At 49.3% G+C, this 20,733-nt stretch overlaps 1 protein-coding gene across 6 annotated transcripts in view; it reads left to right on the forward strand.

The window, feature by feature from the left end:
- The first annotated feature begins 7,350 nt into the window (after positions 1–7,350).
- Positions 7,351–20,733, forward strand: part of MYOCD (myocardin) — a 38,126-nt gene continuing 24,743 nt past the window's right edge. For 3 of the 6 annotated variants that reach the window (XM_065648027.1, XM_065648021.1, XM_065648022.1), the window contains exons 1-2: positions 7,351–7,708; positions 18,192–18,257. In XM_065648027.1, the coding sequence (XP_065504099.1) occupies positions 7,654–7,708; positions 18,192–18,257 (121 nt within the window). In that variant the 5' untranslated portion in view covers positions 7,351–7,653. Of the gene's footprint in view, positions 7,709–8,342; positions 8,386–8,433; positions 8,473–18,191; positions 18,258–20,733 lie in introns of those variants that run through there. The other 3 variants (XM_065648026.1, XM_065648024.1, XM_065648023.1) reach the window with 2 other exon arrangements.

Raw genomic sequence — 20,733 nt, forward strand, 5'->3', positions numbered from 1 at the left:
CGATCATTCTGAGCCATTCCCCAGAAACTCCTTCTGCTTCACAGTGACAGAGACCCTGCTGCTTTGCCAGCTCCAGCTCAGAAAAGCTCTGTGTGTCCCAAGTCACGGAGGGGAATATCCTGACTTTTTGCCATGTGAGACCCAGAGTACCTCTTTTCTGTGCAATTCACCCCTGAGCTGAGTCTCAGGCAAGGAAAAAGCAGCTCCTTTCTTTGCAGGTTCCTAAAGACTATGGTCAACAGCACAGCTGGAGCTGTGCTGGGGCAGCCTCAGAGCAGGAGATTCGTATCTGCCCTAACTTCAGATGACTGTGGTGATCCGTGTCTCCATCACTGGGACCCATTAATGGGCAGCTCACCTGGTCCATTGTAAAAGTCTCCCTCAGGGAAAGATCGCTTCTTCCACTCTATCGAAGTGATGACATCCTGGCAGTAGGTATCTTCAAAGGATGTCCACAGCTCCTTGTGAGCCTTGGCTTCTGCCTTCTCTGCAATGCCTGCCTCATACTCAGTTTATCACAGCTGTATTGGTTATGAATGGCAGAATGCATTCCTCCTCAGCAGCATATTTGTAAAGGCACATCTCTCTCCTTCTCCTAATTCAGCATTCAGAGTCATACCACCCCGGGGACATTCAGCACAGAGCTCTGTGCCCGTACAGCTGTGTGTCCCCATGGGACCTTCACCAGCACAGCTACACAAGGATGCAGCAAATTATTGCTAGTCTACACGTGGGATGGGGAGAGCCAGGGTCATGGCTTCGTCCCATCAGAATTGTCTTCCCAGAGCATGCTGTGCAGATTCAAGAAATAGGGCCATGGAAGGAGGGTGCCAGAGAAAAGGAGCCATAGACAAACTGGGCTCATTTCTACAGGAGGGGACAGTCTGAGCAGATATGACTGGCAAGACACCAGTTTTGGGGAAAAACTGTTTCCATAGACTGTTGCAAAGTGTTTATGAGACCTCTTACTTGGCATTACATCCAATCCTATGTCTTGCAGTGAATTTGGTTTGCTGAATTCAGGGGTTTGCTGTTGACAATGCCAATAAATACGCTCTGTGCTGGTGTCAACACCAGCAGTAGCTGGAGCACACGGGTTGTGGCAGGTCTCTGCTGCAGAGATCTCCTGTGCAATGAGAAAGCAAATGGCAGAGCAGCGGGCCAGGCAAAGTGAATCCCTGCACAGGGCTGGGGCTTGGGGACACGTCCCTCCCCCAGGCTGCAGCTCCTCAGCCCTGGGACCTGCTGGAGTCTGGTGTCCTGTGGCATAGGCACCATGTCACACGCTGACCCCTGCAATTCCCCAGAGGCATCTCACAGAAACAGCGGCTCATTTGGGTGTTTTTCCCACAGATGCAAATCTACATAGAAACAAACAATCTGCTTTAAAATAAATCATTACCATAAACAATAGGGTGTGCTGGAAGATTAGAAGGCATTGCTTTCTGGTATCTGGTGAGCAATGCAGAGATGATATCCTTATGGCTTTGGGGTGTGACTTCTCAGTTCAAAGGAATTCCCTATCATGACTAATTTATTCTGGTATTTAAGGCTCACTCCTTCACTCACTGCAGTCGATCTGACCCTATTTGCAGCAGAGATGCCTATAGCAGTGCTGGAAGCAGGAGAACGGGGAGCAATACTGGTTTTTGCTGTCTTGGGTACCACCGTGCCTGTTTCATCTTCCAAAGAAAGGTGGCAACTGGCCCCTTTTCAGAGCTGGACAGTGACCGTGGTGCAATACAGTGTCCGGTGGCAGAGACGTCCAAGCCATGTGAGGGCTGGGCAGCGTGAACTCTGGAAACATACAAAGACCTTGTGGAGGGTTTTACTATTTCTGGGCTATCTAAGGCAGGTAGCCTCCAGCAAACTGCTCAGTATCTGTGGTGTGATCTCAGTGCCTGTCCTCCTTGCCGCTAGTCTGAGGTTTATGGGAGATAACTTACCTCTGTTTCCTGAGGACATCAAGAATACTTCTGGTCAGGACTGACTCTCATGTAATGACCAGCCCAGGAAAACACCAGTTCTGGACTGTGAGTTCAGTAGGTGAGTCATCTGGGGAGAAGAGTCCTCCCTTAGACCTTGTGTCACCTCCTGAGAAGCAAGTGTGGACAGTGAACCGAGAGCTTGCAGGTTTGGACATTGGTATTCCCTGGAGGAAAGGGAGCAGGAGAGGGAGGGAAGGAGGAGGGAAGAGGAGGAGAAGAAAATGTCTTTCAACTCTTCCAAACTCTCAGCCTTTGTCAGTGACATGGTTTTACAGGACACAGTTTGTGGCTCTTCAGTTTTGGAGAGGGCAGAAAGGATTTTTAAGAGCAGGTTCTGGAATCAGCATCACGGGACTTTGAAACTTCAGCATCTCAGAAGCCTGGGGTCAGCTAATAACATGGCCTCCACCAGAGCTCCTGTGCGCCTGATCCCTTCCCACAGCTGCCCTAGCAGGGAGAGGCAGCAGTTTGCAAGACCCGGGCCAGACCTGTGGCTTTGCTCCCCACGGAGGGACCTCTGTGGGTACAGCATGTGCACAGTGTTCACAAAGTAGGAGAGGTTTCTCCTGGCCCAACCAGGCTCAGGCATTGTTTAACAATTTGACTAATTGGCTTTCCTCATTATCATTTAATTCCACCATGGGTTTATCTCTGCGTTAGACCGAGTGGCAAATAGCATACTGGGTTTTAGTTAATTCTCTGAGAGGGTGTCAGGTGGGTAGGCGGCAGTTGGAACCCAAGTGGGGTGCCAGTGGAGCTCATGAACTGACTTGCTTCTCCCCTAAGCACCTCTGCAATTTACCTTGCCTTACTTACCTGGGTTGGTAAGGGCAGGGAATTGTCCTCATCTGGGATAAACAATTGGCATACTGTGCAAAATATCCCAAAGAGAGAGGAACAGCCATCACAAGCACCAGCAGAAGAGCAAGAGGTGGAAGTGATGGTGGCCAGGTCATAACATGTTTGGTGCCAGTAGTACACTGGGGTCTGTGTTTCCTGCAAATGTAATTAAGAAGCTGTTTGAAGTAGCATCAGAAGTGATTTCAGAAGAAATTTGTCAAATGAGTAGTAACAAATCTCTGGGACATGGTAGTCCCAGAGGACTGCAGAACTCTGAAATGTTCAAAGGAACACACTTCGAGTAACATCGTTACGTGCCATGGGTGGAGGTGAGCGGTAAATCTGATGCTCTTTTTTGCAAAAGGCTCCAGTGAGGACCCAAGTAACTATAAACAAGTAGATGTTCATTCCAAATTTGTTGAATAGATGTGGCAGAAAAATGGAGGAATTCTATGTATGAGGGTTATCATGCCCACCAATTGTTCAAAAATCTCTGAAGTATTCACTGTCATGACTGTCAGTCATTCACTGACAGTACGGATAAGAGTGGGCCAAAGAATAGAGTGGCCGCGGGTTTGTGCTGTTTGTGCTGACACAGAGTTTCTCCTCAGTCCCCCTAAGATTATTCTGGTTTAACCAGGAGGTGAGTTTTCAGATGAGATCAGATGCAGCAGTTTGAGACCCTCGGTCAACACTTCAATCTCCCTGCTCTTCCCTTTCATTTTTGGTGTCATTCAGCAGAGCACCAATGCTGATTGTTGGGATCTGGGTGTTCAGGGGAAGGACTATCAGTGGCCAACAAGCTGCAGCTGACAAGAAAAAGGAATTAAAGGGAACTGTAACAATCTCATCCGTTCGCTCTTGGGCTTGTAATGCCAGAGAAGAGAGAGCAAAGCCATAACACCAGCAGTCCTGCACGGGCCCTGGAGCTGAGGACAGGCTCTGACATCTCTTGTGAGCAAACTGGCACTAAGGGACTGTGCGAGGGAATGCTTGGGTGCCTCACACAGATAAATACTCAGGAAAATGTGCTCAGACAGAAGCAGGCTCACTCAGCTAGTAGAGAACTACCTACAGGCCCTGGGATCCATGGGCACTACAACCTCCCATATGCAGTGCTGGTCTGACATGTGCCCTCCAGGAATTACCTGCAGGTTAAGAAAAAGTCCCGAGAAAAGAGCATGGAGGAACAAAGGCATTAAAATGGAGGTCAGGTCAGCCAGGTGGGCCACCATGTACACCCCTAGCAAATCACCAACCGGCATGTACCTGCTAAATCACACCACACTTTGAATTAATCTGAGTGAACAGTCACTCAGCAAGTAAGCAGAAAGCTTTATTGTGAAGCGCAGATACCATCTCGTCCACTTAGCCTCTGTACACACTCACAGTGACTCAGGCGCAAGGAACCTGTGATCTTTGCATGACTCCATCTCCCAGGCTTCTGCGCTTGGGGAGTTTGTAGGGTTCATCCTCCATTCTGACATGAAAGTATGGAATTTATCCACATCAAATGGGCTCCATCTGCCACTGTCTGGCCATCCTCCCCAATTGAAGCAGGCCACACACCAATTTCCTGATCATTCTGGGATTTCACTGACCTGTTTACTTTTTTCAACTGCTCATTTTGCAGCCCCTACTCCATCTAAAAACATAATAAATACAGTGCTTGTCTTTTTTCCCTGTTGACCATTGCCCAAGCTTTCTACTTTCTTTTATTATGTGTTCCTGATTTTGACACATCGCTATCCTGCCTTGGAACAATTCTGAGTTTTCACTGCACTCGTGTGGGACCATGTGAAAAAGTTTCTGAAAGTCAAACTGATTTTTTTTTAATTGTTTCTCTGTTTTATTCACTGCTTTAGAGGCACCTCCAGACTGCCCTGAAAAAACTGAGACCACAGCCTCCGTCCATCTCACTCATTAATCATTTTAGTAGTCCATGCTAGGAAAAAGAAGTCCTTTGTCTTCATTTATCAATTAGGTAGGCAATGCATCTCCATGAAAGAGGGAAGACTATGATAATCAAGGGATTTAGGGGCCCAGAAGGCTCCTGCATTGTCTGTATCCTTATCGTGGGGCCTTCTCAAACATCCTCTTCTGTGCATGAGCCTCAGCAGAGACAAGGTGCCAGCAGTGGAGGTGATGGCAGAAGCCCACCAAGCAGGGACCAGGCCTGTCCTGCCAGCCTCCTCCGAGCATCTGGTACCAGGCCTGGAGCTCATGTGTGCATCCATCACACCCGCAGAGAGTCCTGAAGGGGCAGAGGGACAGAGATCAGAAGACAAAGTGCTGTGCACCTCTCCTTGCTGGTCCTAAGCCATCCCCACTGATGGCCTTTCTGCCATAGCGAGATTTACCCCAAGCAGGACCACAATGTGCAGTGTTTCCCTTGCAATCCACTGAACTCAAAAGACTGGAGATGGTAACTTGCATGCAGAAAAGGACATGAACAAGGACCACTCCAGTAGCAGCAAGAGGACACTGAGGCAGCAGAGCTCATTCTCACAGAAGACACAGCATTGGAGTGAAAAAGTCCTGGAGACCTTTCCTCTGGGCTGCTGGGTGACATGTGCATTGTCATGGTTGATGTGGAACCAGATAGTCCTGAAGGGGTAGGGGAACAGATCCAGGCTGAGATCAGCACAAGGTGCTGTATGGCCAGAGTCTCCTCAGGCGGGTCCAACTAATGCATGATTGAGAAAATACGAGGAACCAGCAGGCTCCCAAGGGAGCAGGGGTACCTGAGCGGGGCTTTGACCAACACAGGCAGTAAATCATGCAGGAGTTCGCAATGCAAAAAAGTTCAAGAAACTGCAGTTTAAGAGTGTGGGTGTCTATGGGTCCTGTCTTGTCCTTGAGCTGCTCATGGTGTAGTCCTGCTAAATGGTGGCATTTGCTTTAGGACAGCACTACTTATGAGGAGAAGTCCATTAGATAGGACATTTCAAACATAGTGAACCAAGCATCAGGAAAGATTAGTAAGGAATAAGCCTCCTGGTCACCTTGCCAGGTGCTGCAGTAGGGCTCTGTTTACTGACTCAAGTCAATGCTTGGAGATAAATTAATTTCAATAACCTCTTCCCTATCAGACACTAAGGTATATCCACTTCATCAGATGTAGCATGACCAGGAAACCACATATCCAGCCCATGACAGGCAGCAGGTTCAGCTCAGGACAACCTCATCGCATGGATTACACGCGGGTGAGGGACCCCAGCAGCTCTCAGCTGTAAGTGGGGCCCTGCTGGAATCAGAGCTTCTGGGGCCACCGGGTTTCTAAGGTCTCTGGCAACACGCGCCTACAAATCTGGAAGCCCTGAAATTACTATCACCAAGCCAAAATGTTTAAGAGGTCTTCCCAGAAACCACAGGATTTATAAATAAACAAACAAAATCAAGCAAATAAACACACAAACAAACACCCAACAAAACCCCAAACTAGGTCTGAGGGAGTTTTCAGATGGATATTTATGATCTAGCAGGAATTTAGGCAGCTTCACAGGTGAGACCCATGTGCCAGGGAAGCTGAGATCTCTCCTTGACTTGTATCACTTATGTTGCAAGGTAAAAGGTGCCACCAGTTCATTTCCTTCCACTTACATCTAGTGAACCAGACATGGGCTTGAGGAGGGGAAGCCTCAAAGGATCTGTATCTCTTTACTTTGCGTGTTTGTAAAGAGATTTTTTTTCTCTGACAGAACATTTGGTAGGTGGGGGAACATCCTCCATCACAACTATGTCCAGCACCTGGCTGGACCCACCTCCTTGGGGTTATTGCACTTATCTGCAGCACAGCAAACTTTAAATCAAGATTTAGTCCTGCCTCATATATTTGGCATTATTTTGAGTGTCTGTGTGTAACAGAACAAGAGGATGCTTTCTGAGTACCTGCAGCATGTGCTACCTGAGCCTACGTGAGCATCTCAAGGGGATAATCCTACAGATAGAGCCACACGCTGACACAGGTGTGCAGGGAGCAGCACAGCTTTGGGCAGGAGGGAAGAGCAGACAAAACACCAGAGCACCCCTGTGCTCGCTTCCAGCTTCCCAGTGCAGCCGAGGATCGGTGGTACCGGTACTGGTGCTGATCCCGGGCACTGCCTGCTCTGCACGCCAGCACCCAAACAAGCCAGACGAGGGGCAGCAGCTCCATTTGCCAAGTAGCCACATCCTCTGGCTCCCTGACGGGCAGGGCATCCAACACGGCTCCCAGCCGTGGTCCCCTGGCCCAGGATACTTGCCCTGACAACAGCCCTTTCCTTGTCTTAGGGTCGCACAGGCCCCAAAACCAGAGGGGCCGCCCCGGCGTGTGAGCCACGATGGCGGGTCCTGTCTCACACCACCGTGCAAAGAGTTAAACCCTCGCTCTGTTGATATTTCCGAGCAGCTCCCAAAGTTGGCCGAGCCGGGGAGCGCCCTGATTGGCTGCGTACCGGCCGGTAGTAATTAGTATCAGATATCAAACTTCTGTCTTTGCTAAGACCCTTTCGATAGTCGCTGCTCCCCGCTAGACGATGACATCAGCCAGGACACCCAGCTGCTGGTAGTAAACTCCAGGAGGGAGGAGGCTCCCGCCAGCTCCACGTTAATTAGTTCAACACAGCACAGGGGGAGCAGTTGGTGTCTGTGGAGGGTCAGTGCTGGATGGGACCAAATCGTTCAAAGCCACTTGCTGCTTCTTGCCAGCCGGCTGTAAAAGCACCCAGAGAGTCCAGGAGAGCTGGATGAATCCCGAGCACTAGCCGTGGGCCGATCGGCTTTTCTCTGTGGAGGAAGTTAATGGTTTAAGTGAGGGACATCTGGATCTGGTCCCCGGGTCACCATGACACTCCTGGGGTCTGAGCACTCCTTGCTGATTCGGAGCAAGTTCAGATCAGGTAGGGGAAACCTTGAGATTTCTCTTAAAACTTCTCTCTCCGGCGAGCCGTAGCCACAGACTGTTTTGCATTAAATGTTGGGAAGCAGCATGCAAGCAAAATATTCAGAGGGTTGTAGAGCTGTCACAGCTTTGCTCTTACAGAGGCTATTCCACAAGTGGAGGAACGCATCTTCCTTGCTCTCTGTTGATTTTTTTTTTTTCCTGGTTTTTCATTGTCTTCGATTTATGTCCGTGGTTTATTTTGGTAAAACTGCATTTCCCAGGTCTCCTGCCCTGGCCCTGATGCAAAGGATTTGGGCAGGAAGCCGAAAGGGCATCTGGGATAAACAAGGTACCTAACGGCGTCTGTATATTCCAGGTGTTCTTGGGGGTCCTTCTGTAATAATCACAGTGAGGACGGGCCTGACACTCTCTGACATGCAGGCAGCTGAATTTGTTCCATTAAGTCGTGACTAATTGCAGAAAAATGAATTTGAAGAAATGCGTCATTTTTAGAAGTAAAAATAACAAATGGAACATGAAAAGTATTTAAAGTGACATCATCAGAGAAATAAAACCAGAGCCACACAATTGATTGCCACTCTCGGAGGGTTTGCAGTAAAACATGCCTCCGTCTCGTAAGTTAGGAGAAGCACCGGTAAGGGGCTTCTCAGAGGACGTTCAGCGAGAGTGAAGGTGAGTGAAGGTGAACTATGGGACAGTCACTTCTAAATCAGACCCTCTGCTGGATATTCATGCCTTTATTCACTGGCTTTATTTATAGTAAGTATGCCGTGTTTGTGAGTGGGTGTCTACTTGTATTTTTTTAAATGAACGTAACATACTGTAATATTAATAGTAATGTCAGAAAGTGTTCTCGAGGAGCTTTCTCTGACCTTCCCAGAGGTGAAGTTCTCCCTGGGAATATTATCTGTTAGGATGTTCAGAAAAAACAGCTGCATGTGCTGTATGGGACGCTGTAAAACCGGACAGGGCAGTCACGTTGGAACACGCACCCGGTCTGGCATGTCACCCACGCCGTGTGTGTTTTTGCCTCCTCGTGCATTGTAGATAATGAAATTAGAGATTTATGATACTGATGGTAGACATGAGTGGTGTTATCAGGATCTCTTAGATAGCTGGGTGGTCAACTTAAACTTTGTTTTCTCAGCAAATACAAAGTTGGCAGTTGGTTGAAAACCCAAGAGTGTGTGTGCAAACACAAGTGTCCTAGTCTGGCTGAATTATACAAAACTTGGGTCCAGGGCTTTGGTGTGGTTTCCATATCACTCTGATCTTACATTTCATTAGATTAAGTCATTCCTTAGATTTTGTTGGTATATTATGGTACATTGCTGTTCATTTGAAAAAAATCTTGGTCTGTAACAATTCCTCCAGCAACTACAAAGCAACACTGCCACCTTTCTGACAGAGGAGGATGGGCTATGTTACATGTCCCTGCATTCTTTTCAAATGAACCAGTATTGTTTTTAGGGCTCATTTCTGGTATATTTGTAAGCTGGCTGTATTATGGAACCAACAATGGGATCTCTAAACATATTTTTCAAATGATTCTCCAGTAAAAGTAAACTTTGTGGGTCTTTGCGTCCATAAATTCTTGTGCCTTTCAGCATTTCTAGGGCAGTCAATTTGCTGGGCATTCTTTGGTTCATGACTTATTCCCACAACTGCCATTCCTCAATATTGCCTGGTGAAAGATAGGTTTCCCATTTGACAAGATTTCTCTGCCTGTTTATTACATTTGAGTCAGGCTTGCCAAAACCCCAAACGCGCGCCTGCCCCTCACTGTCCCCGCTGCTGGGGCTGCCGCGGGTAGCGGGGGACATGGCCACAGCACAACCCTGGTCATTGCAGCCTGTGAGACGGGGAGGAAAGAGGGATGCTGAGGAATATAAATAATTCAATAATACTGCTTTCAGTTTGTGCTGGATTTTTAGTAGCATGAGGAATAAAGAAGAAAAGCTAACATTTAATGGTTGAAGTGGTTGAATCTCTTTCATGTGCACAGCCTCTGTGGGACAGTTTCCTCCGGTGTCCCTGCTCCGCGTGCAGACTTTGGCAGCTGTGAAGCCCCCCAGGGATGGCAGGAGGTGCAATGCTCTGATTTACCGTCCTCCATTCGCTGGGCAGAGGGATGGAGGTCTCAAACAACCCACCGCCCTGCGCCACAGCCCCCTGCACGGCTCAGGGGCTGTGACACGCTAACAGACAGCAGGGGTTGCACAGAGCTGTGTATCCTGCACAGAGCGAGTGAAGGACAAACCAGGAGGAATCAGGCCCCGAAAAACCGAGCCCCAAGGAGCTGTGCTGCACGATGCGCCATTGCTTGGGAAATGCTCTTGCACAGGCAGATGTGAGGCTCCCCAGGTTCGGGAAGGATTAGCTGTGCTCTGCAATTCACGACAAGTCTGAATCCCTTTTGAAGGATTCCAGCCCAAAGCTAATGAGGTCCGAGGTAAATCTTAATAACTAAACTTTTGCTGTCTCTCCATGGTCTGCACACACTGAGCAGCTGAAAGAGCTATGCGTGTGTTAAAGGGTGCTAAAGATACGTTACTTGTTTCTGCATCCCAGAATCCCTTTAATCTCTGGCACAGAGCAGGCAGAAAGTGCAACAAGGAGATGGCAATTAGAGGATGGTGGCACGTAAGTGTCCCTCCTAGAGTGACCCATGGGTCAGCTTTCCAGTCACTTGCTTCCATCTGGCAGCATCAGCAGCAAGAAAAAGAAACAGTTTGCCCAGGAAAGGCTGATCTGGTGGAGGCAGCAGCTTTTTCACACAACGCCCAGCAATCTTCCCTCGAGTCCTTCAGTGTTTCCTCCTGCTCTTCTCTCTCCAGTGGTCACAGCAAAGGACCAGCACAGCTGTGCAGTGTGGAGAGATGGGAGCTACCCCAAGGCAGGGCACCCCCCCAGAGGAGACAGATCAAATCACCAACATGCTACAGGCCTGCAGGGTCCCCCCACCCCTTCCTCAAGGATTTGCGTGCATGTTTATTTTGTCTGTTTTGCCAAAGACAAATATACTGATCTGAGGTCATCCTGACAAATTTTGCAGGAATGATAATTCTTCAAGCCTGCCATGCTATCCCATGTGCTCCAATTATCAATAGGATTGCACTAAATCAACTAGGACATCTAAAAGCTGTTCCAGAAACATATTTAACTCTTCCCAGAGACGATCATTTATATAAAGTGATCTCCTGATTTGAATACAAACCACTTGTACTCCAGCAGCAGAGAAGTGTTGTCATGGGACAGAGCAAAGCTGGCAAATGCAGACTTAACCTTAACTCTGACCTTTTCTGTCCAGCGATACGGAAAGAGAGTTTACAAGGCCAACATCTGCACAGCATCAGTGGTAGTTCAGATAATTGGTGAGAAGTGAAAGTTTAACACTCTAAATATGGCTCTGCATGGCTTGGCATGGGGTAATATCCAGGCCTAATTGTGGACACATGGGTGTGAACTTGCAAAGAAGATTTGCTTGGCTCTACAGGGTAAAGGATTCAGGCTTACACGCAGGACTTGAATGAAGCTGGTTGAGACGGGGGAGGAATTTATTGTCTGCCTGTGGTGGAGAGAGTGATTTGGACCAAAATCAGCAGGTTAATAAAGGCAGAAGAGAGTACATCTTGGTAGGATGTTAGGTCAGGCATTTTGGCAGAACCTTTATTTTCATTTCCCGGTGCCCAGAGATAAAGCATGCGCATGTGTTTCCTCTCCAATCATGAACTCGCACAGTTCACAATCAGCATGTGCATTCAAACCATGGCCTCTCTATAACTGATGACACTTTATTGTGATTTCATGAAGTTTTCGTAAAACACTGATGATGTAGATCAGTTTGTGCTTGGTTTTCTTTTTTCTTTCTTATACCTTGGTGTTCTCTCTGATAGACACGTGTTTTCTGTCAGTCAGGCCATGTGTTATAGCAGAGATTGAAACGTACCCCAGTGTGCTTGAGGAGGAGGCTGCTCGCAGGGATGCTGAAGGGATGACTCCCCAGGGTGCTGGTGACAGCCTGTTCTCAGGGCCATGGCAAGGTTGGGGTCGCACATTGTGATGGACGCAGCCCTCAGACAGATTCCGCATCTGGTTGTTCTTGACCGGTGACCTGTGCCCATTTGATGGTCTGTGCTCCTTGGTAGCCAGGTGTGGTCCTGTGTGTCTTCCAACACAACAGAAGGCCAAGACATGGGTTTAGAGAAATGATTCTCACCAATGTAGATGAGATTTTTGGTGCAGTGCAGCCTCCTGGGTAACACACAAATTTGTAGTAGCCTGGGAGGAGTTAAAACGCTCCCATGTGTGCAGTGGTAGAGCTGGTGTGGCTGGGCCCACCCTGAGGCAGCTGGGACAGGACTGACCAGGGCTTTCCCCAGCTGAGCGGGGCCATTTCCAGCTGGGCTGTGGCTGCGGGAGCTTCATCTCTGCTCACAAGGGTCCCACACTGGCCACCTAGTCAGAGGAGAACATGGACCTGGAGACACGATGCTACAGAGCAACCACTTTGTGGTACCTGGCTATCGGCGCAGCAGATGGGCAGAGAGCCATGGAGGGGCCCAAGACAGAGCCTGGCCAAGGTGTTTTTGCGAAACAGCAGCTCCGGAAAAGTAGGCCCTATGATGCTCTACTGGACCAGTGGTGGTACCCAGGAGGCTGGCTGGCTTGTCAGCCAGCTCAAGGTGACTCCACGTTCACCCAAATACAGCCCCCACATCAGGAGCTTGATGCCTGTTGCTCAGCTGGGACAGAGACCACCGCTCCCGGCTGCCCTGCACATGTGCTTTGAATACAGGTTCCTGTTCTTGATGCAGCTGTGAGAAACAGCTACTGCCCTGAGAAGGCCACAAGCAACACGAATGCACCCTGCCACTGAGCCAGCCCTGCTCCTGCCCTGCTGGGACCTTGAGACAGTGCAAGGATCCCACACGTGTCTCCCACCATGCATGCTCAGGCCAGAAGGCCTCAGACATCATCTGTAAAGACAGTCCCAAAGCAGGCAGCAACTCTGCCTTTCAAGGCAGGCTGGGTCCAATGTGGAGGATGTTGGTCTCTTCTCCCAAGTACCAAGTGACAGGACGAGGCCTCAAGTTGCACCAGGGAGGTTCAGATTGGATATTTGGAAAAATTTCTTTGCGGAAAGGGTTGTCGGGCATTGGAACGGGTTGCCCAGGGCAGTGGTGGAGTCACCATCCCTGGAGGGGTTTAAAAGACGTATAGATGAGGTTCATAGGAACATGGTTTGGTGCCAGAGTTAGGTTATGGTTGGACTCGCTGATCTTGAGGGTCATGGACAAATGTGTTTCACATTTGCTCAGCTGCTGTTTGACATGCAACAAAGCTGCTGCTGCTATTGAAAGCAGGTGTCCCCTCTCCCCATCACTCCATTCCCAATTTCCTGCCAAGTCCCCCTGGCCCCATCCTGTGAACCATTCAGCTGCATTCAGGCTCCTAAAACCCCAACTCTGGGCCACAAAGGGCAGGAATGGGCTACTGAGGTGGCTGTCAGAAGGGAGAGTGACTTGCTGCTGCTTTTTTCCAGTGGCAGTGCCAGCTTCAGTTGCTTGTCAGACTGCTGGCTCCCATCATGGTCACCCACTTGGGTCAATCTGCCATAACATGGTGATTCTGGTGGGCCCTTCACTGCACATCCCAGGAGCACCGGCTGGCACAGGGAGCAGCGCAAGGTGTGGGATCAGCCCGACCATCAGTTCTGGTAGCAGCAGGGACTTATTTCAGAGAAAGATGAGAGCACAGCAATGGCACTGGTCGTGAAGGTTGTTCGCAAGCAGAGGGAAGATGCTAGTGCAGCCCAGGCAAAGAGGAAACCAGCAATTATTTGGATTTCACCTGAAACCACATAAGAAAGCTAAGAAGACCTGAGGCAGTAGCAACTCTGCCTCAGTCACTCCCACTCCCAGAGGGTCTGTCAGAGACAGAGACAAATGCTGGTTCAGACATCAAGATGCAGCAATGCACCTGCAGCTCCACCTGTGCAGCTGATCGAAGCTGTGAGGCTGAGCTGAATGCTGAGAAAACCTCATGCAGCCTCCAAGATTCCAGGGAACCTGCTCTGGCTGCTACATGAGTGTTGGTGGGAAGGGATGGGTTCTGATCCAGCCTTCTTCTGGGATGCAGACCACCCCCAACACTAGGTCAGGTTGGTCATGGCTTTGTCTGCCTGCCCTAGTCCTGCACCCTGCGAGAAGGGCAGTTCCCTCACCTCCCTGAGCAACGTGCCTCCATGCTGCTCAGTCCCCTGTGCTGCTAAGGCCAATGCCTCCCCAAAGGCAATGCCCCAGCATGGGGGATGTTCTGATGCAGGTGACGAAAGTCCCATCCTGGCCAGCTGCTGAGCACTGGACTCCAAGTGCCCCCACAGACTGAAGCAGAAGGCCAGGTCTACCTGCTGCTGGGGTGGCAGGAGGATTCAAACCTGTCTTTTCCAGTGCATCACCAGGCCAGGCGAGGCCCAACCTGTCCTTTCAGCTTCCCAAAGCTCTGAGGTCACCTCTTAGGGAGAAGGGTGACTCATGGCCGTGACTCATGGGCAGTGCTCAGAGTCTGGGCCACCAGAGCTAGCCATGGCTGATGCCAGGAGGTCCTCTCTGCACCAGTGACACAGCCCCACTGCAGAAGATGTTTCTGGAAGCTGTATCACTAAGTGGGACTTGGTGCTAGCATAGAAGAGAGCATTATTTCTAACAGAAAAAATTAACAAGCAAAATCACTGGAATAGCTCTGACATGCCTTGCATCATCTCGGGAGGGATTTCTCATCATGGGGTGCCACAGGAGTGAGCAGGTCTGCTGAAAGCAAGGCTGCTCAGTTTATAGCAGCTCACAGTGCATGCACAGTGTGGTACCACAGGCTGACCGGTGTGCATGACTGCTCCCTTAGAGGTACCGAGAACGGGTTGTGTTGGAAGGGGCCTTGAAAGGTCATCTAGGTCTTCTCACCATCCAAGCGGGTGCAGGCAGGAAACAAGGATGCTGGGGGTGTGGGACAAAGATTGCCTCACCAGTGGTACTCCAGTCATCACTCTTTGTAATAACTGTTCCTCTGAAGTGTCAGCAAAACATTTTCCTTGAAAAATAAGAATATTCCAGAAAAAAAAAATTCCCATATGTGGTGGGTGACAGCATCCTCAAAGTGAGTCACCAGCAGCACTCAGAGCTCAGGCCTCCAGACACATAGCAAAGGAAAAGGATGGGAATGCATCTGGGGTCAGACAGGGTTTCAACAGATTTCAAGTCCCCTTCAAGAAGCACCTAAGTGGTGGTTGTTTGGATGGTGCCAGGGGCTCATCCAGACCTGGTTTTAAGCATTGTTCATTGTAAGTGAAAGGTGCAAGCCTTGAGATGGCAGCTGCTGAACCGCAAGCTGCAGCACTGACTCAGAGACTGCCGAAAATAGTGGCTGCTTTACCTCTTCCTGCAGGGATGTTCAGTCTTATTGTCTGACACTGTCCACAGCCACATTTCTTCAGATGGTTTGCAACAGGATTTGGAAGTTCATAGAGATGATATCTGGGAGTCAAGGCATGCATGAGGGGCCTGAAATAACTACTTCAACCATCGAGCTTGGGCTGTTCCTGGAAAAGGGCAGTATTTGCACACACCTGTCCTCACATTTTCTATCAGCTTGCCCTGAACAAACAAGGATGGATAAACTTTTTTTCTCTGCCCTTGACTTAAGAATGGGCCAGGAAGATGAATCCTTGGCTTAAGAATGCGCCAAGATGAACCATGTGTCTGGGGTTGACCTGCCCATAGCCACTCACCCATGGAAGAGCTTAGCTCTCATGCTCAGAACAGCCTGTGTCACTGCTGTGTCACAGCCTTTATGCCTGTCAGCATGAAAAACAATTTGGAGACCTGCATAAAAATTATCCCTGCATAAAATTATAACTAAATAACGTCAGGTCCCCTCTGTGATGGTCTGTCAGCTGCTGGCTGGAGCATGGCCCAGCTGTGGCAGGGCATGCCCCCTGCATTGCGCATTCTTTGCTGGAAGGCAGGAGGATCTGGGAAATTTGGGTTCCTGGGTGCTGCTCCTGCAGGCAAGCGAAAGGAGAGCTATGACAGTGAAACCTGCACATGTTTTCAGCACTTCTCACATCAAGGCAGATGCTGAATCTTATAGTCACCACGCTGGAAATCATCATCACCTTCCAAGCTATGCTTCAAGGGAATTTGTAACATCTCCTTTTTCTTTGAACAGGCCTGGCTGACAGCCAACTGCACCCTGAGGCTGTAAAAGTATTTGTCTGCTAGGAAGGGCTATGAAACAAGCAGAAGCAGCAGGGAGCATGGGCTTTGAATACAGCATCATCTGATTGATAGCATCACCCTTGCTCATGTGGATGTGCTGTATCACTTGGCCTGCCTGTGTTGGAAGTCAGAATGAAGTGGTGCAAATAATCCAGCACACATGGGAGCTGTGAAGGGAAGTGACGGAGCATCCTCACTTGGGAAATTTTCCAGCTTTTAATGGGTGGGGCAGACTGCTGTGTCCTTGGCAAGGTGTTGTATGTGACCCTCGAAGTCTTTGTTATCTCTGATTCCCATTGGATGATGGGATGTTGTGTGTAAATTGCCTCAGTTTAAGGCAAGATGCTTTAATGCCTGGAATGCTAGACCAGAATGTAGGAGAGTGGAGGATCAGTCTTAGGTGAACTACAAAGCTTCTTCATTCTTGGACAGTCTCTGACCTCCCTTAGCTCACCTGTTCCATAAAGATACATCTCTTCCCTGGGGAAAGTGCAAAGCTCTGCATGGTTCTTCAGTGTCCTAAGAAATGATGGCATTGTCCCACATGAGGACTTCACTAAACATTTGCTCTGAATGTGAGGCATTATTTGTACAGAGGACACGGAAAAGTCACCAGCAATGGCATCTCAGGGAGCCTTGTGCTTTGGAGACTCCTCTGGAAGGGATTGTTGTTCATCTCCATCCCATGTTCCAGGGAAGCTGCTGTTGGGAGCAACCTGCTGAGCTCTGCCAAGGACAAAAAAGCTTTTCTTCCCTCTCTTCCCCTTCCAGTGCTACCTCTCTTGGGGCAGCTAAGAGGATGAAGCCTGGGGATGCTGGTGGGCAGGGGATATGTGTGCAGTTATATCGTGACCACTGAAAGATATATATCCTTGTGGCAAGCTGTACTGAGTTTCCATTAGGAAAAATATGGAAGTGAGTTTTATGTTTTAATTTGTGATACAAGTATCTATCTTCTTGAAGAAAAATTTGCAAAAAGAAAGGTGTAGAATATGTTACTAACACAAAGTACAGGCAGGGTTACCTGAGTGATGGGATGAACATATGTGTGCAATCCTGGGGCACACAGAAGTCTGTAGTCTCGCACAAGGCAGGCTGCAGGTGTCTGGTGGGCTGTCACTGCACGCTGTAAATATTGAGAGGTGCTTCTTTCTTAGATGTCTAATTGATTCCCTAGCTGAGGCCATGCTGCTAAGCCACTTAGTGACCCTGATGAGTGGTTCATTCCCATCTGTCAGTGCACTGCTTCCAGAAGGAAGGCGTACTGGAGATGGCAGGTCCTTGGAGCAGTGGGTTCATACAGAGACGGCACTCACCTCTCCTCACCATCTACATACTCCTCAGCAGAGTAAGCACATCTGCATCCAGTGCCCAGCCTGGAAAAGTGCTGCCAGGCCCTCAGGAGGGTGAGGGAGTTGGAAAGCTCTACTCAACCCACAGTGCTGGGTGAGGGAGGACCTCTCAGGTTCAGAGTTCAGAGCTGGGAGACTATTGGAGCTGAAGCCATGGTCACTTGAGGCAGCTGTTACAGGTGCCAGGCAGGGCCCAGTCTGTCCCAGGCACCAGGGTTCTGCCTGCACCAGAAGCAGCCTTGTCCTGCTCATCTCTCATCTGCTTCAGGGAGACCTTATTGCAGCCTTCCCATATTTAAAAAAGCCTATAAGAAAGATGGGGACAGACTTTTTAGAAGGGCCTGTTGCAATAGGACAAGGGGTGATGGTTTTAAACTAGAAGAGGGGAGGTTCAGGCTGAATATGAGGAAGAAATTGTTGCCCCTGAGGGTGGTGAGAGCCTGGTCCAGGTTGGCCAGAGAGGTGGTGGATGAACCATCCCTGGAGACATCCCAGGCCAGGCTGGACGGGGCTCTGAGCAACCTGAGCTGGTGCAGATGTCCCTGCTCATGGCAGGGCTGGCACTGGCTGAGCTTTAAAGGTCCCCTCAACCCAAACCATTTTGTGAGTCTGTGATTCTATGATCTCTCTGCAAAAGTGAGGACTGGGTTGGTGTGGACACTGCAGCTCCTCCCTGGCATCTCTCCTTGCTGGGGAGCACTCTGCTGCACCAAGACTGGTCCAGCAGCAGCAGGGATCAGTGCCAGACCCCTGTGACACACACAGACCCGCCGACACGTTGTCCCTGATAGATGTCTTAGTAGCTCAGCAAAATCCTACATCTTTTCCTGACACACTCTCTCTGTCTCAGTTTTACAGCTACGGCTTCAGCAGAGGAGGACCCGTGAGCAGCTGGCAGACCAAGGCATAATGCCACGTGAGTATCTTTTTCTACTCCTGTCTCAGAGGGGCTGTGTTCACCCAGGGCACTGCTGGGGCACTGTGTGGCACCAGCCGTCTGCTCAGACCCGCTCAGCTCTCAGCAGGTTGCTACTAGGAGGACTTTGCTTCCTGCCCTGTAGAAACTTTATGGTTCCTCGTGCTGTACAATGGTACCCACCATTTCCCACACAGATGATAACGCAACTGCTCAAATTGGAGTCAGGAGAGGTGCTTAGCTTACACCGTCCAAAAGTTCAGCTGCGTAGCTCCCTGTCCCAGAAGTCACTGTATCAGGACAAGCACATCCAGCTCCAAGCAGAAGACTCACCAAGCTCTTCACGTAGGCAAGGGCAGAGAATGTCATGTCCTCCTGTAAAACCAGGAACCTCTGTGGCAGGATCAGACCCACAGAACAAGGAAGAGGTAGAGAGGGCCCACTGCAGAAAGGTGTGGGAGAAGGAAGCGGTGGGGGACCGCCTCGGCCCTGGTGCGGAGAGGCAGCCCCTGGATGAGTGACACATACCCAAATCTGTGCCTGTGCCCAGCCAGGACCTCACAGGGCACATCTGTCAGTGCACACTTGAGGGCAGTGAAACCAGACCTGGGTCTGCCTGCTGCGGACCAACAAATTATGTCGGTGCTTTCCTCTCTCTGACCACGCTCATCTTTGCTCACCTGGCGTTCAAGCCTGAAAGGCAAGCTCCAGGCCAGCATTATCGTGTAATGATTCAGCATCAGAAAGCCAGTTGCTAGACCCCAAAAAGTAAGTGAATGACAATGATCCCCTTCTGCACCTGCAGGTACATCACAAAACCTGTAGCACTACCACAGAAATTATGTTGGGAGTTCATCTGGCTCGATGGATAACCCCATCCTAAGCTAGCTCAGGCTCCATGTGCCTGAATCTGAGATTATCTGGGACCCAGGTAGAGGATCATCTTTTCTGTCTCATCAAGGGCCCCTTGGGTTCACTGCTAAGATCACAACTTTCCAAAGTCTGTGTCATTTTTGTCTCTTCTGGCTAACCTTGAACACGGCGATGCAGCTCTTGTCTAAACAGGAGAACAACGACTCACTAAAAGCATGGTGATAGCACTGCTTGCTGCATCCTGCCCAGCCCCTGCCCTTGTCCTGCAGCTGCCTTCCTAATGGATTGTGTCAAGGTAGCCAGCAACAGACATCTTCTCAGCACAGTATTGCCAGCATCAAGCAGTAAGAAAACCTGAACAGGATGACAAAAATCATGACTGTCAAAATGATCGCACGGTTTTAAGACTGATAAATGCAGGTTCTTTTCATTTTTCTTCTGTGTATTTCTTTAAGTGTTCAGGTTTTATGCTGCCTGCCACCAAAGGACGAGCATTTTAATCACAGGACTCCAGAAGCTGGAGCTTTAAGCAAATATTGTGACATTTATTATAGTATTGCAAGCACTGGCAATAGAGTCAGTGGCCAAAAACTTGTCTAACATCTCTTGAACTGCTAAGTCCACTCTGTAAAAATGGGCGCACGCAGACAGGGTGCAGGACACCCCACTGCACACACGTGAGCAGCAGTGCCAGCTGAGAAGCTTGTGTACCTGATACACGTGGGACTGCACTTCTACAAATGGCACCTAACATTTAAAACCTTACACATTACAGACCACATATTAGGCCCAAATCACTTGATGGCATCTGAAGGGAATTTTCCTGTTACTTACAGCTTCTTTGCACTCCCAGCTTCTAGGCTGACATTTTGCAGCCTGGTTTCTGTCCAAGAATGCCATTTTGGGAAGCTTGAGCACAGTTCACTCACTGAAAGTAGTAGGAAAAAAGGCACTTTTGCCACTATAAAAACATATGTGCAGAATTTAACTGCTGAATTTAACCTCAGAATTAAGTGTCAGACATTAGCATTTAATACATGGGAGCCCCAGCCATCTTCCCCATGGCTTGGGCACGTGCAGTCATTCCTTGTGAAAACATCTTTGTTTGAGCCTATCTTCCCATGGCCTGTTGGCTCTGAGGACCAGCATGTGAGGGGGGCTCTAGGAGGTGCACAGGGACAGGATCTCAGTTCACATGCATTGCAAGAGGGCAAGAAATGAACCCGCGCAGCTGTAGCCCACAGTGCTTGAGAACAGCCCAGAAAGGGAGCAGACGGGCGTTGCTGGTCTCCATGGGGAGAGTCAGGTTTGGCACAAGGCTCAGAGCGTGCACTTGATGCCACGTTGCACATCAGATTTTGCACAAGGATTGTTTTCAACCCATTCCATACATTTTCTGCTGATATAATCCCAGGACAGAGAAACTTTGTTTTCCTAACTGATCCATTTTATACAGTGACCGGTAAGAAAGAAGGAGGGTCAGAGTAACACAATAGCATTGGATAAAAGCTTTGAGGGCAAACCCTGGTAGGAAGGAGTGTTCATGACTACATGCAAAGCCTGCCAACCCGTTCAGCAGTGCAACTATAGCACAGTAAGTGTG

This window comes from Caloenas nicobarica, chromosome 18 (assembly GCF_036013445.1).
Source record: "Caloenas nicobarica isolate bCalNic1 chromosome 18, bCalNic1.hap1, whole genome shotgun sequence".
Taxonomy (NCBI): domain Eukaryota; kingdom Metazoa; phylum Chordata; class Aves; order Columbiformes; family Columbidae; genus Caloenas; species Caloenas nicobarica.